General features: G+C 39.7%; 1 protein-coding gene across 1 annotated transcript in view; it reads right to left on the bottom strand.

Moving 5' to 3' along the window:
• Window positions 1-25174, bottom strand: part of LOC121961921 (adhesion G protein-coupled receptor L3-like) — a 249776-nt gene that overhangs the window by 78606 nt on the left and 145996 nt on the right. The window contains exons 6-8 of the mRNA XM_042512028.1: window positions 20871-20885; window positions 16269-17069; window positions 1489-1845 (exon numbers count right to left, since the gene is read on the bottom strand). Coding sequence (XP_042367962.1) covers window positions 1489-1845; window positions 16269-17069; window positions 20871-20885 — 1173 coding nt within the window. The remainder of the gene's footprint in view (window positions 1-1488; window positions 1846-16268; window positions 17070-20870; window positions 20886-25174) is intronic.

The raw sequence follows: 25174 nt of genomic DNA, 5'->3' as shown, positions 1-25174 counted from the left end.
AATATGGATGTGCAGTGTACTAGTTACTAGTTTCCATACAGATGCAAAGCTAAGCTATCTTTAGCCTTGCATCACTGAGTCAGGAATAAAGAGTGAGTGAGGGAGGACAGGAAGCGAGACGACGAGAGCTGCAGGGGGAGTGTAAACATAAACAAAACACACACCAGCGACCAACATCAAGGCGAAGATCCTGACAGTAGACTGTCTCCTAACGAGAGTATTGACATCCTCACACAGTGGAGAGAAAAAGACACAACATATATATTTCACGAGCAGAGTTTTTCTTTTTTTCATGCAGGGGAAATGTCTGAGGTTTTGGAAGATTAATCACATAACTGAGTGTGACTATGTGGAATGCCATGTGATGTTATACATTGTTATACTCTATTGACTCTCCACTCACTGTAAAGTGGTAGACCCACCAACAAATTAACAAAAAAACAGTTTGGGCAAATGAAGTCTGGTGACAAGTTTAAGGGGAAATTCAGCTTCACTGAAATTAGCTACCACTAACTTATGTTCCAGTTTGGGCCAAAATTATTGTGAAAAATCTGGCAAAAATGGTGACAATGCTACAAAATCAAACAGCTTCATGACAAATAACAAGTCACGTCTTGCATCCACTGACACAGACGTATGAATGGGTGCAGTTTTGGCAGGAACGTGGGCGCTGTGCTGTTGTGGTGAATAAGGAACTGATTGGCGAAAACTCTCAATGTTCCACTTGACCTACATTATAATCTGCACTAATGGTCATTAGCTCAGAGGGTGACTGAAACAATGAGATCTTGGATGTAAGTGGTTCAAATGTTTTCCCTCAAAGGGCAACAACGCCCAGCCTTATATGCCGAGGGATGGATCCAGAGCACATTGGAAAGCTAAATATGTCGTCCATCTGGTCTGAAAATGCCTCAAGATCTGTCAAGTAGAGGTGGAAGATGTGGCATGGGGGAAGAATGTCTGTGCTACCATATTTAAGCCTGATGCCATGACGACTTGGATACAGATTTGTTGTTAAATATGGTTAAACGGATCATCCTCATGTTATCTTCCAAACCAGAGCGATAGTTAAACAGTGCAGACCTCCGCCAAAGCCAGTCGTCCAGTCTTCTTTGATATGCAAAATTGTACACATAACTAATATGCTTGGATATATTTCCAAGACTCAGTAGTGTAATGTGAAAAATAAATAATACTTAGTTACAGCACTTAAGTATTTTTTGGGAGTATATGTACTTTACTTGAGTTTTTCTATTTCTGTCAACTTTCGCTTTTACTCCACCAAATTTCTTAAATAAAATGTATTCCTTTTACTACATTAAATTTGTGAGAAAGTTTTCCCCATCAAACTTTAGCAATGTCTGTGTTCCCAAAACTAGTTTGGCAATTACCAAAAGGGATAAAGGCCCAAACTACAAAATTAAGAATCAAGTTGTGTGAAACTAGAATTCCCTTTTCATTGTTTGACATTACAAAAATCTACATTACCTATGGTTCCAGGTGGACAGGGCATCTTGGTCACCATGCCCTGCCTGGTCTTGGGCCAGGAGATGTCCATCATCACCAGGGGATTGCAGTACTCCACCTTGATGTTGGGGAGCTTGGAGGAAGGAGGCGCCCTGTTGTTGTCTTCTTCTGGAATCAAACCCTCCACCAGTGTCTGGTCGGGGGCCACCATTGTGGATGTGGTCCTTGGCCACTGGGCCATTGCAGTCGTCGTGGAGGACATCTTGGTTGTGGTAGTCCTGGATGTTGTGGTTGTCATAGTAGCGGTGGTTGGTCGAGTGGTGGTCCTCGTTGTCATGGTTGTTGTGTCCATGTACACCATCACAGAGGAGGACGTTTCTGGTAAAAAAAAAAAAAAAAGAGAAAGCGGCAACAAAGTAAACTGGCAGATTCGAGAAAAAAATGTAGATTTTGAAAAAGAAAGATTGAGAGTAAATGTCTTTCTCTTTTCAGTCACACTTCATAAATGTCTGAGAGGGAAATTTATTTTGGGGCCGGTGAAAAAAAGACAGAGTGTACGCAGAGGGGTTCTATTCTTCCCTCCTTTTCATTTGTCACTTTAAGAGAAGATAGTTCAACGAGGATCAATTGGAACTGACAGGTGTGACTTGCATGGGCATGCATGGTGTCTAGCTTTGGACCCCCCCCTCCTAGCAAAGAGAACACACACCACACATACACACAGCTGTGCAGACTAAATGTTGCTCTTGACGAGGGCATATCACTTTGAGTCAATAGCTGGGTGCTGGAGCTACATGCTATTTCTGGGTCAGCTGGGACAAACTGAAACACCTATTTCCTGGATGCGAGTCCTCCCTGTGGTTACACTCCAGGAGGTGCTTGCTAATGACGCTGTTTACCTGAGGTGTTGAGGACGGGGGCTATCATAACACCAGCACACACCAAGATGCACCCGTACACTGCCTCGGAAATCCTTCTCTTCACACTCAAATTCATATAAAACTCTTGTACACCCCCTCATCAATCATCCCATCTACTAATCCACTCTAGCTCCTTTATATTCCTTACGCTGTGTCCCTGATTGGAAAATAGGGGCTCTAAATTAATTTGGCGACAGGCTTTTTATGATTGTGTGGACTTGGTTAAGCCACAGAGGGTCAGAGGACACACTAAGAGGTCACACTTCATAATATATCTTGGGAAAGAGGGACGTAGCCAGGCTTTTCTATAAAACTGTGTCCTATTGAATATCATTATTTAGGAGTATTGCTCATTTTAATCATTATGCATTTGCATTATTTTCGGACAAAGATTCTCTAATATGCAATACTGACATTTCCATATGTCATGATATTATTACTGCGTGTGGTTTGAAAGACAGCAGCTTGCTGTAGACCCTTTAAATAAGTTCCCATGAGAGAACACTTGCTCACAGACACACAATCTGGGCCTTTGCAAAAATGCAATTTGGGATAGGCTTTTTTTTTTCCCCACCTAATGCAGAGATACAATCAAAATGACAGAAGTGACAAATGGTCCCAATCTTTGTATGAAAGGGGAGCAAAACAAAATTTAATGAGGGTCGATTTTAGGTTGGCAGGTGTAATGGACATCACACATCCAGAGAGCTTAGATAACAGACATCGCTGCTGAAATCCAGTTCAGTAAGATTCAATTTGCAAACGGACAATTTCTCTGTATGGCGAATTTAAAAGCAGCGAAAGAAGACAGCATAAATTAGACGCCACTATTTGGGAATCGCCTGGAGGCTGTAATGACACAAACCAGGCCACACTATCAGCAGTCAATGCATTTAACACTCAACAGCATTCAACGACAGCCAAGGTTGATTAAATAGGTTGCCGCCGCAGCAAGAGTTCTAGGCTGATTGAGTATTTGTTTTCTCTCGCTAACGAAAGAGTTTGTTGTATTTTTTTTTTTAACATCCGCAGGTATCTTGGGCACTCCTGTGGAGGCACTCCATCAGTAAAGTGGAACTATAAAAAGAATCTCATTGAATTGCAATGTGAGCTAAAGGCATGCAGAGCCCTTTGTACTCCCCTCTGCCTGATAATGCAGGTTTTATAATGTCAAAATATCTCTCACAGACAGAAAAACAACAAATCAGCAAAGTATACAGCAGTAAATGTTAAAAGAAAAACATAAAACCTTGGAAAAATGCTTTAACACAGGGATGCACGTGTTTGAATCAGCCAGCAAAAAAGCATAGGCACATGCTCACACGTAGGCAGCCACACATCAACCAACATAAACTGTCAACACCACCCATCAACAGGGCTTTAAAAAATCACATGAATGCTCAAATAGGTATTTAACATTTCCACCAGCCCAAGAGACATCACCATTTACATTCTATAACCACTATTAGACATCACCATCAATCTGCCCTACAGCAGCCCAGTGGATCCTTCGGCAGCAGTGATCGTGAAAATATGGTGGTGAAATATCTTCAAGGACGCCAGTCTACTTATTTGATTATTCATGAACGGCCTTATTTATGCATCTGTATTTGAGGAGAAGTGATGATAACCTCAAATATGTTATGCCAACTCTTGGTAAAGGGAAGTGGCATTAATATAAGTTTAATTGAAATTGGCCGGTGCTGCTTAAACTGCATATAGTACCATTAGAGTACCTCATGGAAATCTGATCATGGAAATTTACTGCTCGTATTGAGGTCAGTAAAGGTCAACGTGCACAGGTTCAGATAAGCGAGTGGCTAAAAAGGTGTGCAGACAGGCCTATTAGGATAAGGGACTCATTGTGCTGCTCAGGACCGCTGATACAGGAGCGATTCTGACTGTGACAGATTTTTGCTGAGAGAGTTTGTTGCTTCAGCGCCCCCAAAATGCTTCATAGAAACTGTTATCAATTTATCACATTGCCCTCTTCATTACTGAAGATAATATGACAGTTCAGAGAAATATGGCCAGAGGAAATCGCCATCACAGTATGAGGTTAATTCAAAGTCACTGCGAGCCATGTCTAGAATGTAATTCCATACTTCCAGATGATCCCGTTGAGCCCACTGTTGAATTATTTTTCAACACGCAGCATGTTAAATACGCCCGCAAAGACACACACAGGAGACAGAGAGAGCAGGAGTGGAAGAGAAGAAAGTGTCCTTGAGCAAACTTGTATATCTTTTCCATGAGATGAGCACAAAAAAAGAAAAGCCAGCAGCAGACAGCAGCCACAGTCTGCAGGCACTATCGCCTTGGAGACAACACAAGGACATTTTGTTTTGCTTTGCCAGCTTTCCCCATTCTCTCCAAAGGGATGAAGAGAGAGAGGGAGGAAAAAAAAGCTCAAGAGCACCAACGAGGTGAACGAGACTTTGGTACGCTCTGAAGGAGTCACAGGTGACCTTATGGGCAGATTTAAATGTGTGTCGCGTTATCGGTTGTGCATTTTACAAAACTACAGACGACAAAGAATTAAAGGAAATATGACTATAGATGAGTAAACTCTTACCTTTCTCTTATGAATTACTTATTCCAATGTCTACTCAACAAGTAGTACCTCTTTGCAGTATTTTTTTTCTTTCGAATTGGGTTCTAGGATGTGTTTGGGTATTGCACAATGATACAAGTTACAGAAAAATATTTAATAAAATGGCCTCAAACCTCAAAGTAATTTATCTTCTGTATATTTAAGATTCAATGCATTCTCAGGGGCATTACAAAGTTGATTAAAAATGAATAATACTAACAAATGACTATCAGATATTCATGATTCTTGAGCTATGGGGCTTAGGAATGCACATACACCTAAATCAGCAACCTTTTCATTCATAAAAGACAGAAGCAAACTTCTGTGGGGCACTCCAGCTTGCTCTCATTGAAGCACTAATTCCACTCATCATTTACGCTGTTGCTTCTAGTGCACAAAATCCCCCTCACCAAACGCGTGAAGTCTGCTTCCACCACACACCGAGCTTTGTGTTTCATTTCAAAGCGTTCATTTCTAACTAATTAGCCTCTCTCTCTGTATCCCAGGGCTCGTGGCTTTCACAATTAGATAAGCCCGTTCTAGTTTGCTCCGGGAAAAAAAAAAAAAAACCTGCTATGCTACTATGAAATGAATCCGGTTTATATGACTTGCCATTTCCGCACCAAGAGCAGGCTCGTCGGCTCTGAGAAACTTCTGCAGACTCGAGATCAAAAGAGGTGCAAAGGGCTTTCGGGGGGTAAAAATGAAACAAGCATCAGCCGGTAAAGCGACTCTTCCAACCTTGTGCTGAACCCAATTACCTCCTAATTTCAGTATTTGAACCTTTATGCATGGTTACATCTTCAGCAGGCACTTCCACAGACTGCAAAAAATATTGGACAGTCTTAGTGTGATGTCACCCATTAACTTTCTACTAGCCTCTTTAAAGCCTGCAAAATGGGATTTCTGGGTGCTGGGACATGTATTTTTAGAGTGAAGTGTACTTGAAGCCCAAATCCATGATTGTGGCTATTAGTGGATCTCTCTGAAATAAATTGCAACCATATACTTGTTTCATGTGGCTGTTTGATCTGAGCGGGCTGCTACTTTGTACCACAGTCTACTTCTTTTTAAGTTGAATTTGTTATGTGAGAGCCTCTTTGACAAACCCCTCACAAACCATTTATGAATGCACAATGACAAAAAATTATTTACATTGGGATGTTTTTATACTTTGAAATTTAAAGGGGCCAGTGTCCAACGCCTCAAAAAAATTGCTTGTTTAAAAAAATAAAAATAAAAGCATCAGGTAAGGAAGCCCAAATCCCCCAACAGAGATCTGGGCCCCATATTTTCTCAGTTCCTAGAACCTGTCCCCTGGACTCCCTTGTAAAGGGAGACATTTTGAAAAATTAACATCTGAGCAAAGCAAGTTGCATATTCCTGGCCTAAGACATACATGAATTAATGAACGGAAAGCTGCCCAGGGAATCAAAGTGTTAGGAGCACCCCTGGCCGTAACCAAATAAACAGGTACCAAACAACAACCAACACAAAGTCCAAAACTCTTGCTCTTGCATAGGAGAGGTGGGGGTATTTTGCATATCTGTGCCCAGGGGCCCACAGTCTCTGATCCGCCCCTGGGCTAAAGTCGCTATAAAAATGTGGACCATCTTACAATCATAGCTGACCAGTATTATCAAAATTTTGAGACTAAAGTTAAAAAAATATGTCCCAATGTGACCCTGACCTTAATGGAGAGAAAAATAGACAATTGGAGAAATATTTAACTGCAGCTTTCTCAGCCTTCAGCTAATTAAGCATTAAGTCATAATGTTAAATTTTTATCTATGATGAGAAATATTTACATCCACACAAAAAAGAACATCTATTTTAAGCCATCTCGCAAAATCAGTCCCTGCTTTCTAATGGCATAATTCACTAAGCTCCCAAGCTCATCCTTTCCCTCATGTTTATGCCATACAATCCCACCAAATGCTACACGTGTCCTTGCGTGCTGAGGTAAAATGAAACGATAAAAGTCCTGTCATTTAATGGAGCCTTTTGTGGCAGACCCACAAATCCATCATTGAGTGCAACTGGGATGTGGGGGGGGCAGTGGTGGTGGTGTGCGGTAAATTATGCAGCCAGACATCCAGTAATGCTTCGATATCATCTGACATGATGAGAACCATAATGGATGGGAGCTATGCATTGTTTGGCAATTAATTTCTCATTCCAAAGCTCTTTTGCCGGGACTTGAGAGGGCATCTATGGAGGTCACACGGTGCTGGGAGAAGCGCACGCCCTGGGCTGATATATATGCACACGTGGACGTGGGCCCCAGAGAGACACTCACAGTGTTTGAGTTAAATGATAGAGGAGACGACAGCAAAGCCTACCCTGCATACGCACTACAGTGAGGTATTGTAGAATGAGTTCACTACACAGATGTGCAGTAAAAAAACAAAAAACACAAGCACTACTTTTTTCCTAATGCATATTTGCTCATCTGCATTTTCAAAAATAGATTTAGTTTATTTGTTTTTTACTAATTTATTCTATATACTCTCTCAAATCCAAAATGCATTATGCAAATCTGCAGTGCATCTCCATCTGCTATGAATATAGTACATTCAGTACTGTAATAGTTTGTATTAAAAACTCACAGTCCACAAAAATCCATATTTAGCAACATCTTTTCAAAGCTAAACAGATGAATGTTGGATTCTGTTTTTATTCTTAAAGCCAAAACTTGAATCTCTCAGGCTACCGACAAGGCCAAACATTGTAAAATGTACCAGGGAAAGCAAAGGGAGGAAGAAGGAGTGTGAGCACATGAACAGTGGGGATTTCAGACTCGCTAAGAGGAAAGGCACACTCCTTCAAGATCTTGCCATTTGGGAGAAAAAATCCCCTCAAGTAAGGCTTTTCAAAAGACTGTCAACCAACAGCAGTATGGGCCAAATGGATGGGGCAAATCTGTGCAGAGGAACTCTGACACTGGTGATAAAGAGAGTAAAAGATGCTATGGAGACCTACAATCAGATTTTCCCAGCTGATTGGCCAAAATAAATCACTTTGAGCTTGCATGACACCAAGCCTGTTAAATCTAATGTGGCAATTTTTTGGCACTCTGAAGAAAAGCGGTAGCCATACACACACACACACACACACACACAAAAGAAGCAGAGTGGAGAAAGGTCGCGCGCACTACAGCACACCTAGTTACAAATATTTTATTTTTTCTTCTTCTGAGTTTGATATTCATTGGGTGAAACGTTTGAAATTGCTGCCAACTCCCTGCTTAGCGAACACAGTGCACAGCTGATCGGCTACGAGAGGATCACTGGGGTGAAACACTACGTGCGCTTAAACTAAAAAGTGACAGAAAAACTGTGAGGAAGCACAAATGTTATCAATTTTGGCTCTAAACATGGAAAAGAGATTAAAATAAATTATTTTACATATGTACAGAGGATGGAGCAAATGCACCTTGCGCCTAATGATCCCAATTCACTTTAAAGTTTAACCCTTTGAAACCTAAAATTGCTTGAATCTTTCAAAAACATGGGAAGAAGGCAATGTAAGAAGAAATGACCAGAGGAAAGTGCTTAAAAATTGCAATAATTTTCTAACAGCATTTTAAACATGTAATTATTATTATAACAAATATTGCTTTTACCTAGCTTTTTTCCCTAGCTTTAAAAAATAATAATTTTCTTAATGTGGTAATTTCCTGCAGTTTGTAGAACATTTCTTACCAAGTTGCTCAATGCATTTTTTCCATCTTTTTGAAAGAAATGACACTAATTTGCTCAGAGTTCAAAGGGTTAAATATTGTGAAAAACATATAAAAGCAGCACAAGAACAGACAAGCTGCAACATTTTTTAATAATAGACCTAACTGGTTTCCCAGCACCAAGATGGTGCATATTCCCTCCAATGGAGTTGCTCATCTGGCATTTTGGGTTAAAAAAGTTTCTAGCCTCCATGTTTACTATCTCAGTTTATACGGAAGAAGACCAGAAGAACACTGCACAGCACACTGGCTAGCAAAAAAAACGAACACACAAAAACCTGCTCGACTTGAAGCGATTTCAATTAACTGGGGGTTTCTCACTAATCTCTGAATAGTAAGGGGCAGCCCTTGCAGAAACGCAAAGATACAGAAGACCCACAATTGCTGACCAATCAGAACAGACTAGGCTTTTTCAAGGGAAGGGCTTAAAGAGAAGGGCACTAAAATGGAGCATCTTAGACAGAAAGTGAATAAAGGTTTTCCAGCCAGAGCTGGAATGATGATCAAATGAGAATAATAGGTTGCTTCTATCACTACACTGAAGTCTTTAATTTGTTTTACTATAAGTATGTTGTTTCCCATTTCTGTACATGTCAGATGAGATGGATAGGGTGTTGGCCTTGATTGAGGGATTGCCTGCCATCTCTCTCACTGCACAGGTGATCTGTGTATGATTTCTGGATCAAGGCAGAGCTGCCAAGGCCCATGATGGATGGCCAGTCAGGAGGAGGGACACCAGACAAAATCATGTGATAAATAACGGGGTATCAAACAGAAAGGACAGACATGCTGAACCACTTGAAACATGAGCTTGCCTGCTCGAATTGACAAAGGTTTCATTCAAAATCCATATCAGAAATAAAACAGATGCATGCTAAGATCAGCAAAAAACACATGAGCAAATATAGCAACAATAATTAAATTTTACAGCATTTTACATTTTAATCGTAAATGAGGGAAAATGGCTCTGAAACATTCAAAGAGGCTCTGAAACAGCGACAAAGCACTCCCTGTCCCCATGCTAAAAAATCTAAAGCTGCATTACAAACAGAGCCCCATTGTGTCGCAGCATTAAAGGGTTTGCACGAAGATCATGCATTTGTGCATGTGTTTGTGCGTGTGCAAACGAATGTGTGTACATGTGTTAAAAAATCATTCTAAACTATAATCCTAAACCTTGCACTCTCCCTCCAAGTAAATTGCCCTCTGCAGGAGGCGCACCGGGCATGTGATAAGTGCGTAGACTGCAAATAAGCATGTAGCCTACATTTCTAAGCCTCAACATCAAAAAGGGCTTCATGCAGCATGCAAAAGACTGTTTTTTGGGAAATATTAGCATTTAGTTTGAACTGCTAAGCAAGATATTCCCTAAAGCTTTGCAATCAAAACAGAAAAGGTTCTATGACATATGACAACGGCAGAGTATGAATGTTTATAATAACATCAAAATGTATCCGTCAAATAGCAGCATGACAGGAAGTGGAAGGATAGTGCATAAGCGATGCAACCACAGGACAACAGTTTGCGCCTTAAAGAGCACACTGAGTCACACTCAGATTATCTCCACCAGACTCTGCCAGCCTGCATCCACCGCTTAGACAGTCTTAATCAATTTAGCATGTGTCAGGCACTTCCAAATAGAGCCAAGACAGGACTGAGTGTCCAAAACATCGGCTGTTTCGGCATGAAGGTCGGGGCACCACGTCTGCGGGCTCCCTCCGGGCGAGCAGGGCTGGCACCGTGCCCCGGCCAGATGGCAACATGTGGCAAAATTACAGGATTGCCAGACGGTGAATGTATCTATGACACCAACTGTGCAGCATCCTATGCGCCAATCATGAGCCAACAAAAGAATCACTCAGACGCTGTGTCACTGAAATGTGAGATGAAGGAAACATCTCACAGATACTAAAGTATCAACAGACTAATAGACACTGATTGCTGTATTCTCTAAACAGTCCTCAACACACCAGGAACTGAATGTGCTCATTTGAATGATAGAAATCACTGGAAATCTGAATGACAGTATTAACAGCAAACACGTCATTGTAAAGTCCTCCAGGAGTTGTACAATAATTTGGGACTGAACCCAAATAAAACCAGCATCTAAGTTATCACAAATATGCTGTAGCATAAGCAGAATGGATTTTATAAGTGCGTCAGCAGCAGGTGTGCGAGACTGTGGGTAATTTTCTCATGTGGCTGGCCTCGTCTTTGCAGTCCCGTGGAGTCAGTGCAGCCAGCGCCTCATGCTCACTGTGGCAGACAGCTCAAAGGTTATTCTGGTAAAGGTGAGGCCACAAGTCATTTCTTCAGGCAAGTTAAAGGAAACAATACTGCATGCTAGTCTTAATCTCTGCCAGCACGAGAATCTTATCTTGTTTTTGTCTTGCATTTTGGAGTAAACGTGGCAATTAGCGCTAAGAAATATAACAATCTCCATCTGATAGAACAACACTGAGGCTTCAAAATAAAGCATATACAGCAGCATTGTAATACAGAACATATTTAAAATGCTTTGGTTGAGTCTGAATGAGAACTTGTGGATTATACACGTGTTGACCTGTGACATTGAAAAGAGATAAGCAGGTCAAGGGTAGCCAATATTTTTCAACCTGAGCTCTATTTTTTCCGTGATTTTGTGCCAAAGTGATTTATGGGAACAAAAAATTTTGAAATTGGTCCAGTATTGAGTGAGACAGCTGGCAGCCGCTAAACAGGCTGCAATTTAATCACTCAGGCCATGTTCGCACCGTCAGTTTATGTCTACTAAAAGTGCTTGTTTTTGCCACTTACAGGCTCTTTTTGTTTTTGAACATTATGTAAAGGATCCCTCCTGAGATACAACATTTTTTTAAAAAGTAGGATCCTTTTCAGTTGACTGGCAACAGCCTTGCAATCGCTACTGCAAAACCAGACTCTTTTTAACAAAAGGTGACAAAAAAATGCTAAAAATTAGTTTAGTTTAGAAAAAAGGGGGAAAAAAAACAAACAAAAACAAACTAGGGAATAAAGTCCAGAAAACTATGTTCATATTATTATGATTATATTATATATATATATTATAATTTTTGTTTTTGTTTTTGTTTAGCATATTTTTGGGTAATTTTCACTCCTTTTTTTCTAATTTCTTGCTAATTTTTGGGCTATGTCACGTTGCTTAATGCCTTCTTCTCAACTTTGCCACATGTTGCCGTTTTTGCAAAAAAATCAAGCCAATTTGCTCAGGTTTCAAAGGCTTAAAAAAAATTCAATTTCAGCAAGTATAGAGCCAAGAAAATCTCAAATCTTACTACATCTTACACTAAAATTGGGGAAATGAGAAAAAAACAAACCAAGACTGCTTTTGTGAGCCTTTTTTAGTTTGGTTGACTTTGAATAAAGTGTGTTTTACAATGATAGAAATGACAGTTTTTTTAAATGAAGATTTAAAAAGAAATGCGATTTTTAAGAATGTTTCTGGTTAGATAAAAAGGATCTTAGGCTTTAATAAAATGGTCCATCCCTATAGGGATCCTCTCCATAATGTCGTCAGACACTTAAATTAATCTGAGCCTGTCAGTGGCAAAAACAAGCACTGTTATTGGACGTACATTGATGGTGCACAATTGGCGCAAACCATTACATTGCAACCTGTTTTAATGCCGCCTGCTTTAGCCCTGTTTAAAATACTGTATCAATTTAAAAAAAATGTTGTCCCCATTAGTCACTTAGACACAGAAACATGGTTTGTTGAGTAATAACATACTTTCAGTAAGAAGTTGCTGAGATGATGGTGGAACAATAGCATGTATAGAGGGATGCCTGGTCAGTAGCAGTTACACTTCTTGCTATTTTGACACTGACTCCATGTAACTCCAATTAGAGGTGTTTGCAGGCTTCTGGGTCTTGCTAACAATCCGCTACAATTTGTCACAACAGAGTGGATGATTGAGCATAACCACAGCGGTGGAAGAGGTGAGAATGCTCTAAACGGTGGATATGGAGAACTAGGTCATAAATGGTCAGGAGACAACACATTTCCACAACTGTTATAAGATAGGCAACCTCAAGCGAGCAAATTGTGGGTGGCCTGTGTAAATGATTTTGCAAAATTTTCATTTACTGATCAGACAATGTATTGCACATGGTGTATCTTTCTTTTACGGTTTTAAAAGAAGACCATAGGGCAATTCCCCTTGCATATTCTGCATTGAATGTGATCATATAAAGTGGATTAATGGTAAAAGAGCTTTTATATCTGCCTGCTAATAGCAGTCTGTGCAGCACATTTCATTTACCACCGATTCAGGGAATTTAATTATCAATGGAGTTGTCATGGAAGCACTTTTGGGCATAGATCATCTGTCCTTGAAAACAGCCTGTTTGGGCAAAATATCGCTCTGTCTGTTAAAGAGACTTTCAGCAACTGCTCAAATAAGCACATTATTATTGTGAGGAGTATTCTAAATAGAAGGAAATATGTTTCTTTTCATGAATATCAAAAAATGTTTCGCAGGTTGTTGATTTTGGTGAGGTAAAGAAACAACTACAACATATTTTCTACCTGGATCTGAAAAGATTCTTTGCTAAAAGAGATTAAAACATGTTTCAATAATTACCAACAACAGGAAGTTTTTAAGATTTTGTACTATTTTAGATATCATTACCCTTTCCTTGCCTACTGCCCTGTAGCAGGTGTTGTGCCCTGGCCCATGTGGTCCAGCATACGGTAGAGGGCCCAAGCTGTGGCCTGGCCATTTCTCTTCCGCTCTGTTGCCAATATACCATGCTCCAATTGTACGGCAGGTCATGCATGCTTGTGGAGGTGGAAATAAGCTTGTGTTAGAGCGATCACAGAATGACACCTTTCTGGGAGTGTTAACAGGCATCAAGATCACTGACACTAGATCTGATTTCAAAAGCTCATGCAGCAAAGTATAAATACTGCTTTGGCTTCTGTCTCTAGATAATACTCTGGCAGTTATTTTTTTTTCTTTTAAATCTTTAAAGTAAATAAATTTGATTTACGGACAAAAACATAAATACCTCTGTTTAACGCATAAACGTCAATGCCCACATACTTCCATGCTTCTTATAGATAAATTTAGCTAAGAGATGGCGCTCAATCAAAGGTTTCGCATGACAACAAATCAAGTGATGATTTACGAGGTCGTATTAATGTATCTTTTAACAGCGGTGAACTGTGAGGCCATTGTATATAAGGTGACATGTAGACAATGATTTTTGGTATATTACAGATTTGTTCTGTTCCGCCACTTTTAAAATGTCTTTGCTGTATCGTACGGTCATATCTTACTTTAACTCTGCTATAACACTCTCCTTGATTTCTGGCGGCACTGGTGTATCCGTAAGCTTTTGGATAGCATGCAAAATTACAGACAAACTGAATGCAAAGTGCTGGAAGAAGGCTCAGTCTCCGTATCTAACACTGAGCATAAATGAGCCTTAAGATGATCATCTGTATGTCAATTGCTCACTTTATTAGATTGAATTTGTGAAGAATTTTTTGTTTTTTCATGTGTTTGATGAACAAAGAAACCAAAATTAAGAAAATTCTTGATGAACTGGAGTTCTATTATGCTGTTTTTTTTAAATGTCTCACTTGAACTAAACTACACTGCCCCCTAATCTATGTCAAAACTTTCACACAACTCATGCAGTATAACTCAAGTCTCAATTTTCTAGTTGTATGCTCAGAGCTTTCCAGAAAGACAGACCTTTTCAATTGGGAAAGAACTGAAAATGAAAAGTTATCTATGCTCTCATCAACGCCATTTTACCTTTATTCTTCTTTCTTCCTTGGTGAAAAATACGTGCATCAAATAGTTTCAAAATCCTCCACTTCCACCTCTGTGGCTTTTTCACAGCAGCCACTGTTGTTTCTGTGACCAATATATACGTTTTTCCTCGATCACATTTCGCTATTTGATCTAGGCGCATCCTGATCCAGCAGCAAATACAGACTGCATTGTGCTGTGAAGTGGTCTACACTGATGCTCATTCATCCAATTTTGTGTCAACTATCCTACTCTCTCAAAATTAGGCTCCTCGAGAGACAACTGTGTGGAAAATGCGCACAGCTGAAAACACTCGATTTGACCAGTCTGCATGCTCTGTTTCTGTATTTGGTCCGTGAGTTGATCAAATTAAATGGTTTACAGTCCATTCAATCACTCTTTCATTTCTTATCAGTCTGTTTATCTGACATTTATATTTGTTCTTTGACTCCATCCACCCACTTAATGCAACATTTTACTATCTCTATTCATGCAGCAGTCTCTTTGGATGGCAGCCTATTCTGCACAACAGCAGCCAAACACACAGCTCGACATCTCGCTGGGAAGTCTAGTACCGAGAATTTTGCATTTGCATGTGAATGCGCACGTGCAAGTGTGTACATATAAGTGCGTGTGATCATTGTGTGCCAGTGTTAAAAAGTGATGGATAATCATTTATACTGAGAAAGCACATAACAACACCATTTCACTCTCCTTAACTACAACAAATTATATTAGGGGTAGCTGTGTATCATCAAGACCAAACACTCCAAGCATGGTCACTGAATGAATGAATATATTACGGGGTTTGTTGAAGCAGGACTCAGTGTATAAAAAAAGATTTGGGGTAGAGTAGCAGCCAGCGAAAGGGAAATAAATTAAACTGGCAAGCGGCAGGTAGAGAAAACTCCAGAGGAGAAAGCAGAGGTAGGGACTTCACAGTCAAATAACTCGTGACATTTTTGACTAGAGCTGTTGATGAGATAGCGCAAAGAATTACCATGGTGTGTCAAAACAGGTTCTTTTTTCCGTTCCATGCTTCCCAACAAGCACCAATTTATAAAAAGAACAATAGGGTGGAGAAATTAGACTTTTCAAAAGAGTTTTGGAAAGTCTAACATGAGCAGCCACTAGTTACTTTACAAAGGCAACAGCTGGGGCGAGTAAAAGATGTAGCTTGTGGCTCAAACACAAAACATGAAATACTCATTATATGAATGCTAACTGCTGTTTAATGTTAATCCTTTTTATTATATCTATTATGGGCAAAAGAACTAGTTTGTTTGGGAGCATTAATGTGCCAGGCAAACTTAATGGCAATCCACCCTTAGATTATGAAGATAACTCAACAATTGTGTTGTAAACTGATCATTTCCCAGTTACATTTTTGATAGTATTAGTTGGATCACCCAAATTATTGTTACTGCTCTTTGAACCATGTAATCTGTTCAATATTTCATGACAATGGGGCCACTTTTTTTTATATATCTTCCTCTAAAACATTATTAGGATGGCTGGATGGACCAGTGGTCATTATCCTGGTGTAGAAATGATAGTGATTTGAATGTGAACTTTGTCCAAAAAGTAATGAGTAAAATGTCCATGATTTTCCATCTCTCTAATTTATAATTTAAAAAAACCCTACAGCAGCATCCAGAATGTTTTACACACATTCAAACACTTAATTGCACTGACCCGATTACTGAAAACGAGATTTAAAACAAGCACGTGTATGAGAGGAGAATAAAGAAATAAGTTGGTCTTACCGAGTCTGTTGTCCAATGCTCCAAAGTCCAGCGAGTACTTCACGACATGGTAATTGTTCCAAACATACAGCAGGTTGTCTCTTGGATTGTAATCCACTGCGGCGATGTACTGATAGGAGTTGGGGAAAGGGATGTCCAGAAAGCCGTCTTTACTGAGCTCTGTGTTGTAGATGTAGTCAATCTTGTTCCCTGTTGCCTCATTGTCATCGTCCTCGTACACTGACTTCACTACATAGAGGATTCCACAGATCATGAAGGCGTTGGATGCTGAGCGCTTGTCGTAAGCTGTGTCCCAGGTACCTTCAACACGTAACGTGTAGGGATTGAGTTGGCTGATGACAATCCGTCCGTTGTTCTGCTCTGTGGCATAAATCACCCAAAGGCCATTCTCATCAACCGCTAAGTCAATGTCTGATTTCCCTCCCCAGCGGTATGGAGATGTGTCATGATAGTTTGCGTTGGCAATGATGGCCTCGCCGCTCTTAATACGAGTCCGCAAGTCAAACTTCACAATGTTGCGTGTGCGCTCCTTGTTGAAGAAGAGCGCCCCGTCATAGACCACAAAGCCTGTTCCATCAACACGATGAGGGAGTTTGTACGTTGTCGTTGGCCTTCCGGCGATAAAGTCTTCTTTGGAGGAATATTCGGTTAATGTGTCAGTGCGGTAGGGTGTCCAGGGCATGTAGTAGATCTTATCAGAGGCCTGGAGAGGGTCTTTGCACCATGCTCCTGACTGGTGGTCCGATTCGAAGAGGTGCTCGCTCTGGTACACCCTGCGCAGAAGCCCTGGGCACAGGAATACTGAGGAGCCAAAATAGGGGAAAGACAAGTACAGAGTTACATTGGCAGGTATTATACCTCCATGAGCAAAACAGGAACTAAATGAAACTACAATGAAGTTGAAAACTGGGGCTCAATCTGTGAAGGATATTGAGTCGGCCTCTTCATCAGTGTTTGGATTATCAGATTTCAATTAAATGTTGGGAAGATTATTAACTGCCAGACAAAGAATGTAATGTAATTCACTGCATTATTCCTGTCAGTTTTGGAATGTGTAATTCATGTAAATTAAAATTAAACAGGAAACATGCAAACCCAACTGCTGTTTTCATTATTTAAAAGCATGTCAAATTCAATAAGTTCTCTTTTGGTTTCTATTACTTATTGCAATTTACATTTTTCGTATGATTCAGTTAGTTTCTGAGTCTGAAGGCAATTAGTTTACAATGTCACTGAAGGAACAGACTCTGTAGGGAGGGTTGAAAATATTATATGTGTTAATGTAGACCAGAAATAAGTCAGAAGATGTTGTTAAAACTTACCGCAGACTGACTCACCCACATGCACTTACACACATACTATCACTTTAGTTTGTTTCCCTTTACAAAGTAGCTTCTCAGTACATATCTACCAAATTGAATATAATTGCAACATGAAAAAAGGTTTCATTCTTCTCTTCCATTATAACACCCTGCTGGCAGCTCTTAATAAATACTATTAAATAGACAAACCCAAAGTTAAAAGATTTTTAATAAACAGCTACTCTGTAATTATTGGCTGAGGCAGCCCTTTAGGAGAAAGAAAACAAAAGACAAAAATACAGTAATTACATCATCTCTATAATGATTGCCTGTCCATTATTTCAACCCACGTGACATTTTTAGTCCGCGGCAAGATTTACAACACCGCACACAATAAACTAATTATATGTGAACTGGTTTGTACTCAAATCTGATAAAGCTTGGCCAAGGCAATACAGCTGGAGCAGGTTAATAGTAGACATGGTTTGCAAAAGCTAATTTCAGTTCATTATGGATTATCTTGGATGGAGCTCAGGCAATTATGATTTTCTGTCTATTTGAAAAGATGACATCTGATTTCAGGATTACAATGACTTAAAATTCAAAGTAGGCAAAATATTTAAACTAAAATCTTGAAGCTACAACAAAACAACAAAAAACAAAATGAAACAAAATGAAAAAAATACATATGTCAGTATTATATTCACCCCAAAATAGACAACAGTTATTCATTAAAATAGCAAGAAAAGAGGAGAAAGAAGTACTGACCCAAGTGTAAGCGTGATAGAAAGAAACAACACTGAATTTTGCACTTTTCCCTTTTTTTCCACAGGTTTGGGCCCGCAGTACATCACATCATATAAAAACAAAGTGTGTGTGAAGGCTCCTTTCACTGTAATGGGCCAGGAGCCTGACACAGCGCTGACAGCTCCTAGCCGCAGATCCGTGGAGAGGTAAAAGCTGCACGCTCCGAGGAGGAAGGAGGAGAAAGAGACAGCGAAAAAACAGAGGCTTCTTCTCCGCTTGTAATCTCTTGAGATTAAACATGTTGTCTACCTGCAGGTGAAAAATGTGGCGAGATGCGCCCCGTTGACATAGCGCCTTGGCACACATCTCAGCGGTTGCTCCACTAAATGCTAAGAGGGCTGTTTCTACGGTTGGAAAAGACGAGATCTGCTAGGGTACAAGGTCAGAGGAGGTAAGCTTTGTACTGACAGCACACTGGGCTCAGTAGAATATGCTTTTTAAGTGAGCACAAACATGGAAGAGCGAATGAAATATATTAGAGAAGTGATACAAAAGCAATCATGACTTTCATGGGGAATTTCACAAAAACTGATACCTCAGCAGCAGCACAGACATCTCTATAAAATGTTTTGAAACCCCTCTTCAGCTCTATTGCTCATTCTCTTTGCCACAGATTTCAGTGATAGTCATTAATTTATGGCTACTGTGAAACTGAACTGCTATTAAAGCAGAACTCTTTGACTCTTGTTTAATGGTTCCACTACCATCTTTGACTTAAAGGAACAGTGTGTAAGATTTAGGGGGATGTAGTGGCATCTAGAGGTGAGAATTACAAATTGCAACCAACTGATACCGCTCCTGGGAAGATTTTTCCAGGAGCCAAAATATACACAGAGACCTCTTCCTCTTCAAAATAAATGGACCAGGTGATTAAAACAGGTAAAAACGCTAAAAAAAAGTACTTTTACATAAAAAAAAACAGTGTTTCTAAAAAGCTGTTTGGTATGTTAGAGATAGGCCGCTCACTCAGCATCTTCTGATGTCTTCTTACATTTATTTTTTTCTATGATAAATTAAGAACTAAACATTCAGGAGCCGTACTGTCGGCAGGGGTCACTTCCTCCCCAAGACAAATGGACTAGGTGATTAAAAATGGTAAAAACACAGAAAAAGCAGTTTCACTTTTTAAAAAATCTGTGTATTTGCAATGCTCTCATTGTGGAGGGCCTGCTAACTATGCAGGGGCATTCTGAGCTATTGCAGAAACATTGCAGTGCAACATGGCGATATCAGATATCCCTATGTTGTTGGGATGCATGATAATACCGGAACGTCATCGGTATAGGACAATTTCGGCTTTAAAATGAACTACTGGAATTGGCCAGCATGCTTTTTCTTATTTTGCACAACAAATGAATATTACACATATTGAAAATGACTGTATTTTATGTATCCATCTGCTGGTGGGCCATCACAATAAGAGTATGCATAGTATGATGTTAACTCCATCATACTATGCTTACTTGATGGTTACAAGAATTAGGTTAAAAAAAAGAAGTAGATATAGCAATTTTGGTATCAGTTATGGGCCAAATAAGTAATGTGTCGGCAAATCAGATATCAACGAAAAAATCCAGTCTCGTGCATCACCACTGTGTAGATAAAAATCGCTCAATCAAAGGTAACAAAAACACGACAATTCTTATTACATTATTACACTAGGAAAAAAAATTCTTATAATACTATTTTGTATTTGTGCCACTATTTCCCCTTAAATCCATCATACTGAGCCTCGAAAAATCCAGCTCCGCAGTTAACGTCTGACAAAGGACATACTGTAATTCCAGCTCATGTTGACAGGTAACACTTCAAACACAATGCTCCTGGGGCACAAGTTAGAATTTAGCATATACTCTGCAGCATCATGCAGTGCTGATAAAGTAAGAATATGACTGCTATGATCTGTCTCCAGTATTGACTGGTGAGTCCCTGAAGGTTATAGCCATCATCATGTTAGAGCTATAATCAAAAATGCTGACAGCTTATCGGACAAACTATTGATCACCCCGTATGGCCCTCTCCTTTAATATTATGCAGCTGATAAAGCAGGGCTGGAATAATCTTGGGTTATAACAGGAAATAAAAACACCCCAGGGCTGCAGGATCTCACTGGAGAGCAGCTCTGTAATGACCTCATCCTGAAGAATTACAATAATGTGGCAATGTCATAAGAGCTGTGATACTGTTGATGAACAAGGGATGAAGGTCCAGTACAATATTCACGGTTTTAGAAGCTGCAGCATGCATGGCACTAAATGGAGGAAAAAATTTTGCTCCTAATGTATATTTCTAACACCGTTTCCCTGAGCAATTTCATTTTCCCCATGAATGACATGTTCAGCCTCACCAATGAACCACACAATGAGCACGGACCAACAAATTGTCACAGACCTGCTTTAGCAACCCGTCACCAAAACAAAAAAACAAAACAAATGCAAGCCTTTGCCCAAATGAAAATGCAGGTGAAGAAGAAAAGTTGTTGGCATTTAGTTACCTTTTTGTTCCACTTCTATTTAGGCATGAAGGGAAGAGAGAGAAAGAAAAAAAAGAAAGATTAATGATGTAAAAAGTCTTTATTTTGTAACAGTCACACAACAGAACGAGAAGAATACAGGGTTAGTGGAAGAGACACACAAAACATTCAATCATTAGGTTTTTAGGATGGAGAAAAACCGACTGTGTCACACATGAGCCTGTAGGAAAAAAAGCAGATTAATCAGGTCTTAAATTCTAACAATTTTTTTTTGCAGTGATGGCTGTGTGATGGGAGTGTTCAAAGCAGATGTACAATACATGACTTCTCGTCAGTTTATTACAGTCTTAAAAAAATATTCAACCATATGGCCACCTACAAGAAAGCTTGTGACTTTAAGGTACAACTATGTGAAAAGAAAAAAAATAACCTCACATGCAAATCGGGTACATTTCACACTACACACAGCTGTAGTCTCAAACTGACAATCTGTCATTTTTGACCGACACAAACTGATGAAACTAGTCACCTACACAGCTGAAAAATATTTAAAATTCCCTTAATGCTGACAGTTGTCGTGTCTCCATTTGCATTCTTCTGTACTTACAATTGCTATTTTGAGTGTACAAGTGCGTTCACATGGACAAGTATGGCAAAATGCAGTGCACTATGAGCACCTGGACAGCATACTCATAATGGTCAAAAAGTTGAATGTGGAACACTGGTCACTTCCAACCCTCAATGGTTACTACCTTTGCGTACACAGCAAAAGGGGAGGGACCAACACATTAATGAAAATGGCGTCAAAGGAAGCTGCACTAGTTGCAGTTGCTCCAACATGTAAAGGAGCCGGCAAATATTTTGGCTGACAACAACTGCAATCAAAGGCTGGCAGTAATGGTCTGGTTGCAATTTGCAAATCAGTGGAAAAGAAGATGACAAAAAAGAAGAAGAAGAAAAAAAAAGGAGTAAATAACAAAAAGTAAAGGAAAAATAAAGTAAGTAGACACCACCCTGTCAACATTAATGCACAATGCAAATAATTACATTTTGTTCAGAGTGTACTACACAAAGTGTTCTAATGGAGATAACTGATTTGAGACAAAGCAGAAGTCTTGTTGGATATATTTATTTAAACCTGGATTCATTGATTTTTGTCCATTTGGGGGGAGCAGGACCAGCTGGTTGGGCTAGCATTTTGGCAAACTCCATATTTACACACCCAGCAAAAAACAGAAGAAAACTGGCAGTAATTTAAACTTGTGACCACCTGACAAAGTAAAGTGTATTATTGTTATTACTCTGTTTTGGTCTCTACTAACCCCTATGGAGATATAGCTGACCAAATCACCAAAATAAATGCTGGCACTGTATGTTTCTGCAAACTACAGAAATGTAACATTTGTACATCACTGTTTTGCGAATATGCTGAAACTTTACATTTCTTTACATTTCAACAAGGCTGTAGTTAACGTGTTTATGTTAAGGCATAAAAACCATTTGGTTACAGTTAGGAAAAGATCATGTTTTGGCTTAAAACACCCTGTTTTGGCGGCACAAATTCCTCAAGCATCTAGGCTGGGAATATCTGTCTCCTTAGCTGATAAATGCTAGACTGTGTTCCCCAGCTTTGAAAAAGACCATATGCACTTGTATACAGTGATTACAGGCAAGAACATTGTATTTTTTCATGTCTGACCTATTTATTAAATGTGTATTGCTGCAGGTGAAAGAGATGTTTTGATTCTACAGCTCAACAAGTACACTGAAAGCCTGCTGAAAAACTGCCGTGGCTATTACATCTCAACTCCCCACACTATATGTATTGCTTCTTCTTGTGGACAAGCTTTTTATGTCAGTCATGGCATTTTGCTGGTCCTGTCCCTTCCCCTCCAGTAATCCCGGTTCTAATAAGAGAGGATTAACCTCTGTTACCAGGGCTTACAAGAGTCCTCTCCTCTAAATGGAGAGTGCAACAGAGTGAGGTATGGAGGTCAATGGGTAGGGGCGGGTGGGGTAAACTTTGAAAGATGGGAAAGTTATTAGAGGAGAACAATATTAATGCAATGCGCTGAGCCAATGAAAAGCAGCGAGTGAGGTGGAGCTGTGTCAGGCTGGGGAAAGAGCAAAAAAGAGAGAAAAATAATGGGGAGGGGAGAGGTTTTCAACAAGTCGTCTGTTTGTCAGATCATAAAATTGTACACTGGTACAGCACGGCACCTCATCAACAGCAAACACTCCAGCTGTCACTGAAACACGACGAAGTCCATACAGAGCCGGGGCAACAATGGCTGCAGGCTACATCTGAATCACCATTACTGGCAACTCAAATTTGCCAATATCTCGGAACTACACGTGGACCCCATTGATCAAATCAAAGTAAATAGTCAAACGTCCCCGATCGAAGCCTCTTCACCTCCCATGAACAACGGGCCACACAGCGGGGGCCACCGGGAGGCCGGCATTTCTGATTGAGCGATCGCTAACAGTGGCGAGGGGAGAGGAGGGTAATGATCTATAGAAAAAGGCATTAGTGGCAGGGATGTGAGAAGTGGTATACGACGCAATCGCCGGGGGAGATGGTGTGAGAAGGGAGTAAAGGATTTGGATGAAATCCCTGACAAGAAAATACGCCACTCCCGGGGCTACTGTACAGTATGTGGCCCTTTCGCTTGACTAGAAGATGCGGTTGGATGCAGCATGGTCACCCGCCATATCACTCAAACCGATTTGTTCATGCCATGTCCACTCATGTTTCACTACATATACAATATAGGCTGAGATATACTTGTGATACCAGACGTGGTCCTTTACGTTTATGGCGTCACAGATGGAAGCTAAGTGGCATCAAAAGCAAACTGAGACAGAGAATTGATTCATTTGAGAAGCTTCTTTACTCGACCCAACCACCCCCATTGTGACCTTAATGCGATTTCGGTTACGGCTGTCATTGAGTCACTAAAAAGCACTTAGCTCTCTCATCCTCTCATCTCATCCTATTCTCTCCCTTCCCCTTGTCATTCTCTCTGATGTCTGAGAAGACTGAAACTATTAAAAAATGTGCACACAAATACAAATAAAAAATAAATGCTCTTAGCACTACTTTCACTCCTATGAAAGGGTTACACCCTCTTCCATCACACAAAACAGGCCATGAGTTCCCCCTGCATAGGCTCTACATGTAAAATGATCCTCTATCTGCAACTCTGTTCCAAAACGCTTGATAAAGCCTTGCCCTGATAAATAAGGACAAAGCATTTATTTAGACTCCAGCCACATGACTTGAACTTGAGTCAGACTCGAGTCAGAAATTTGATGACCTGGATCTAAATCAGTTTTCTTGTGCTCTATTCAGATGCCTTTCATAAGCATTTAAACCTCTGAGCCCTGAGACATTTTTTCTAAAACATGGGGAAAACCATAATAAGCAACTTCCCAAGAAATGTCCCATTATTGTAGAAAAATATGTAAAAGGTAAGAAGATAATGACCAGGATTTACAATTCATGTCATTATTTTTTAAAAATTATGTCACAGAAAAAATACTTTTTTTTTCCAATTTCCAAAGTCATTTTCTTGTTTTTTACTTTGCTTTTCTTTCTTATCTACAGGTAATTTATCTGTAATTTAACTTATACAACTTAAAAAGTAGACATTTTAAGTTGTATAAAGAACAGTTGGGGCTAGTTTTAACATAGTTAGCAAACTAATGCTTAGCTAACATAAGCCTAACTGCTACCAATGAGTAACTTTTTAACAAAAAATGATTACAAATCTTAAAAAGTATTGATTATTTTTATAAATGTTATGTAAATGGCATTACATTGGTTGGAGAGCGCATTATGACATTTTTGGGACTCAAATCTTAAAGTTGGACTTGTCGCTTGACTTGGAACTCGACTAGTGACTTGAGGGCAAAGAGTTGAGACTTGTGACTTACAAAATAACAGTTTTTGAAGTGGTCTCACTTCAAAAACAAGCTATTTTTACCTTTCATCTGTTCAATTAGAGATCATTTGAAGGTATACAGCATTATAATTAATAGAGCTACTCGACTGAATTGTGTGATGCTGTTAATGGTAATCGCACCACTCTCCAACACACTGTACTTCAATGAAATCAACTTTAAAAAACTGAACGAGGTGATGAGCTAATTATTTGAAAATGAGATGATGAGTTAAATTGAGTGGCTGTATGAGATTGATCCATTCTGACAGAAAAAAATACACCAATTTCATGATGGGTCTTTGGGCTGCGACTGCAGTAGGTCGAAGTTTAAGGGCGGAAAGGCACTGGAAGCTCTTGACATCTCAGAAACTTAAGTGT

Source organism: Plectropomus leopardus, chromosome 23 (assembly GCF_008729295.1).
Source record: "Plectropomus leopardus isolate mb chromosome 23, YSFRI_Pleo_2.0, whole genome shotgun sequence".
In the NCBI taxonomy this organism is placed as follows: Eukaryota; Metazoa; Chordata; class Actinopteri; order Perciformes; family Serranidae; genus Plectropomus; species Plectropomus leopardus.
The sequence above is the reverse complement of the archived record's forward strand: the minus strand, read 5'-3'. Positions and strand labels throughout refer to the sequence as shown.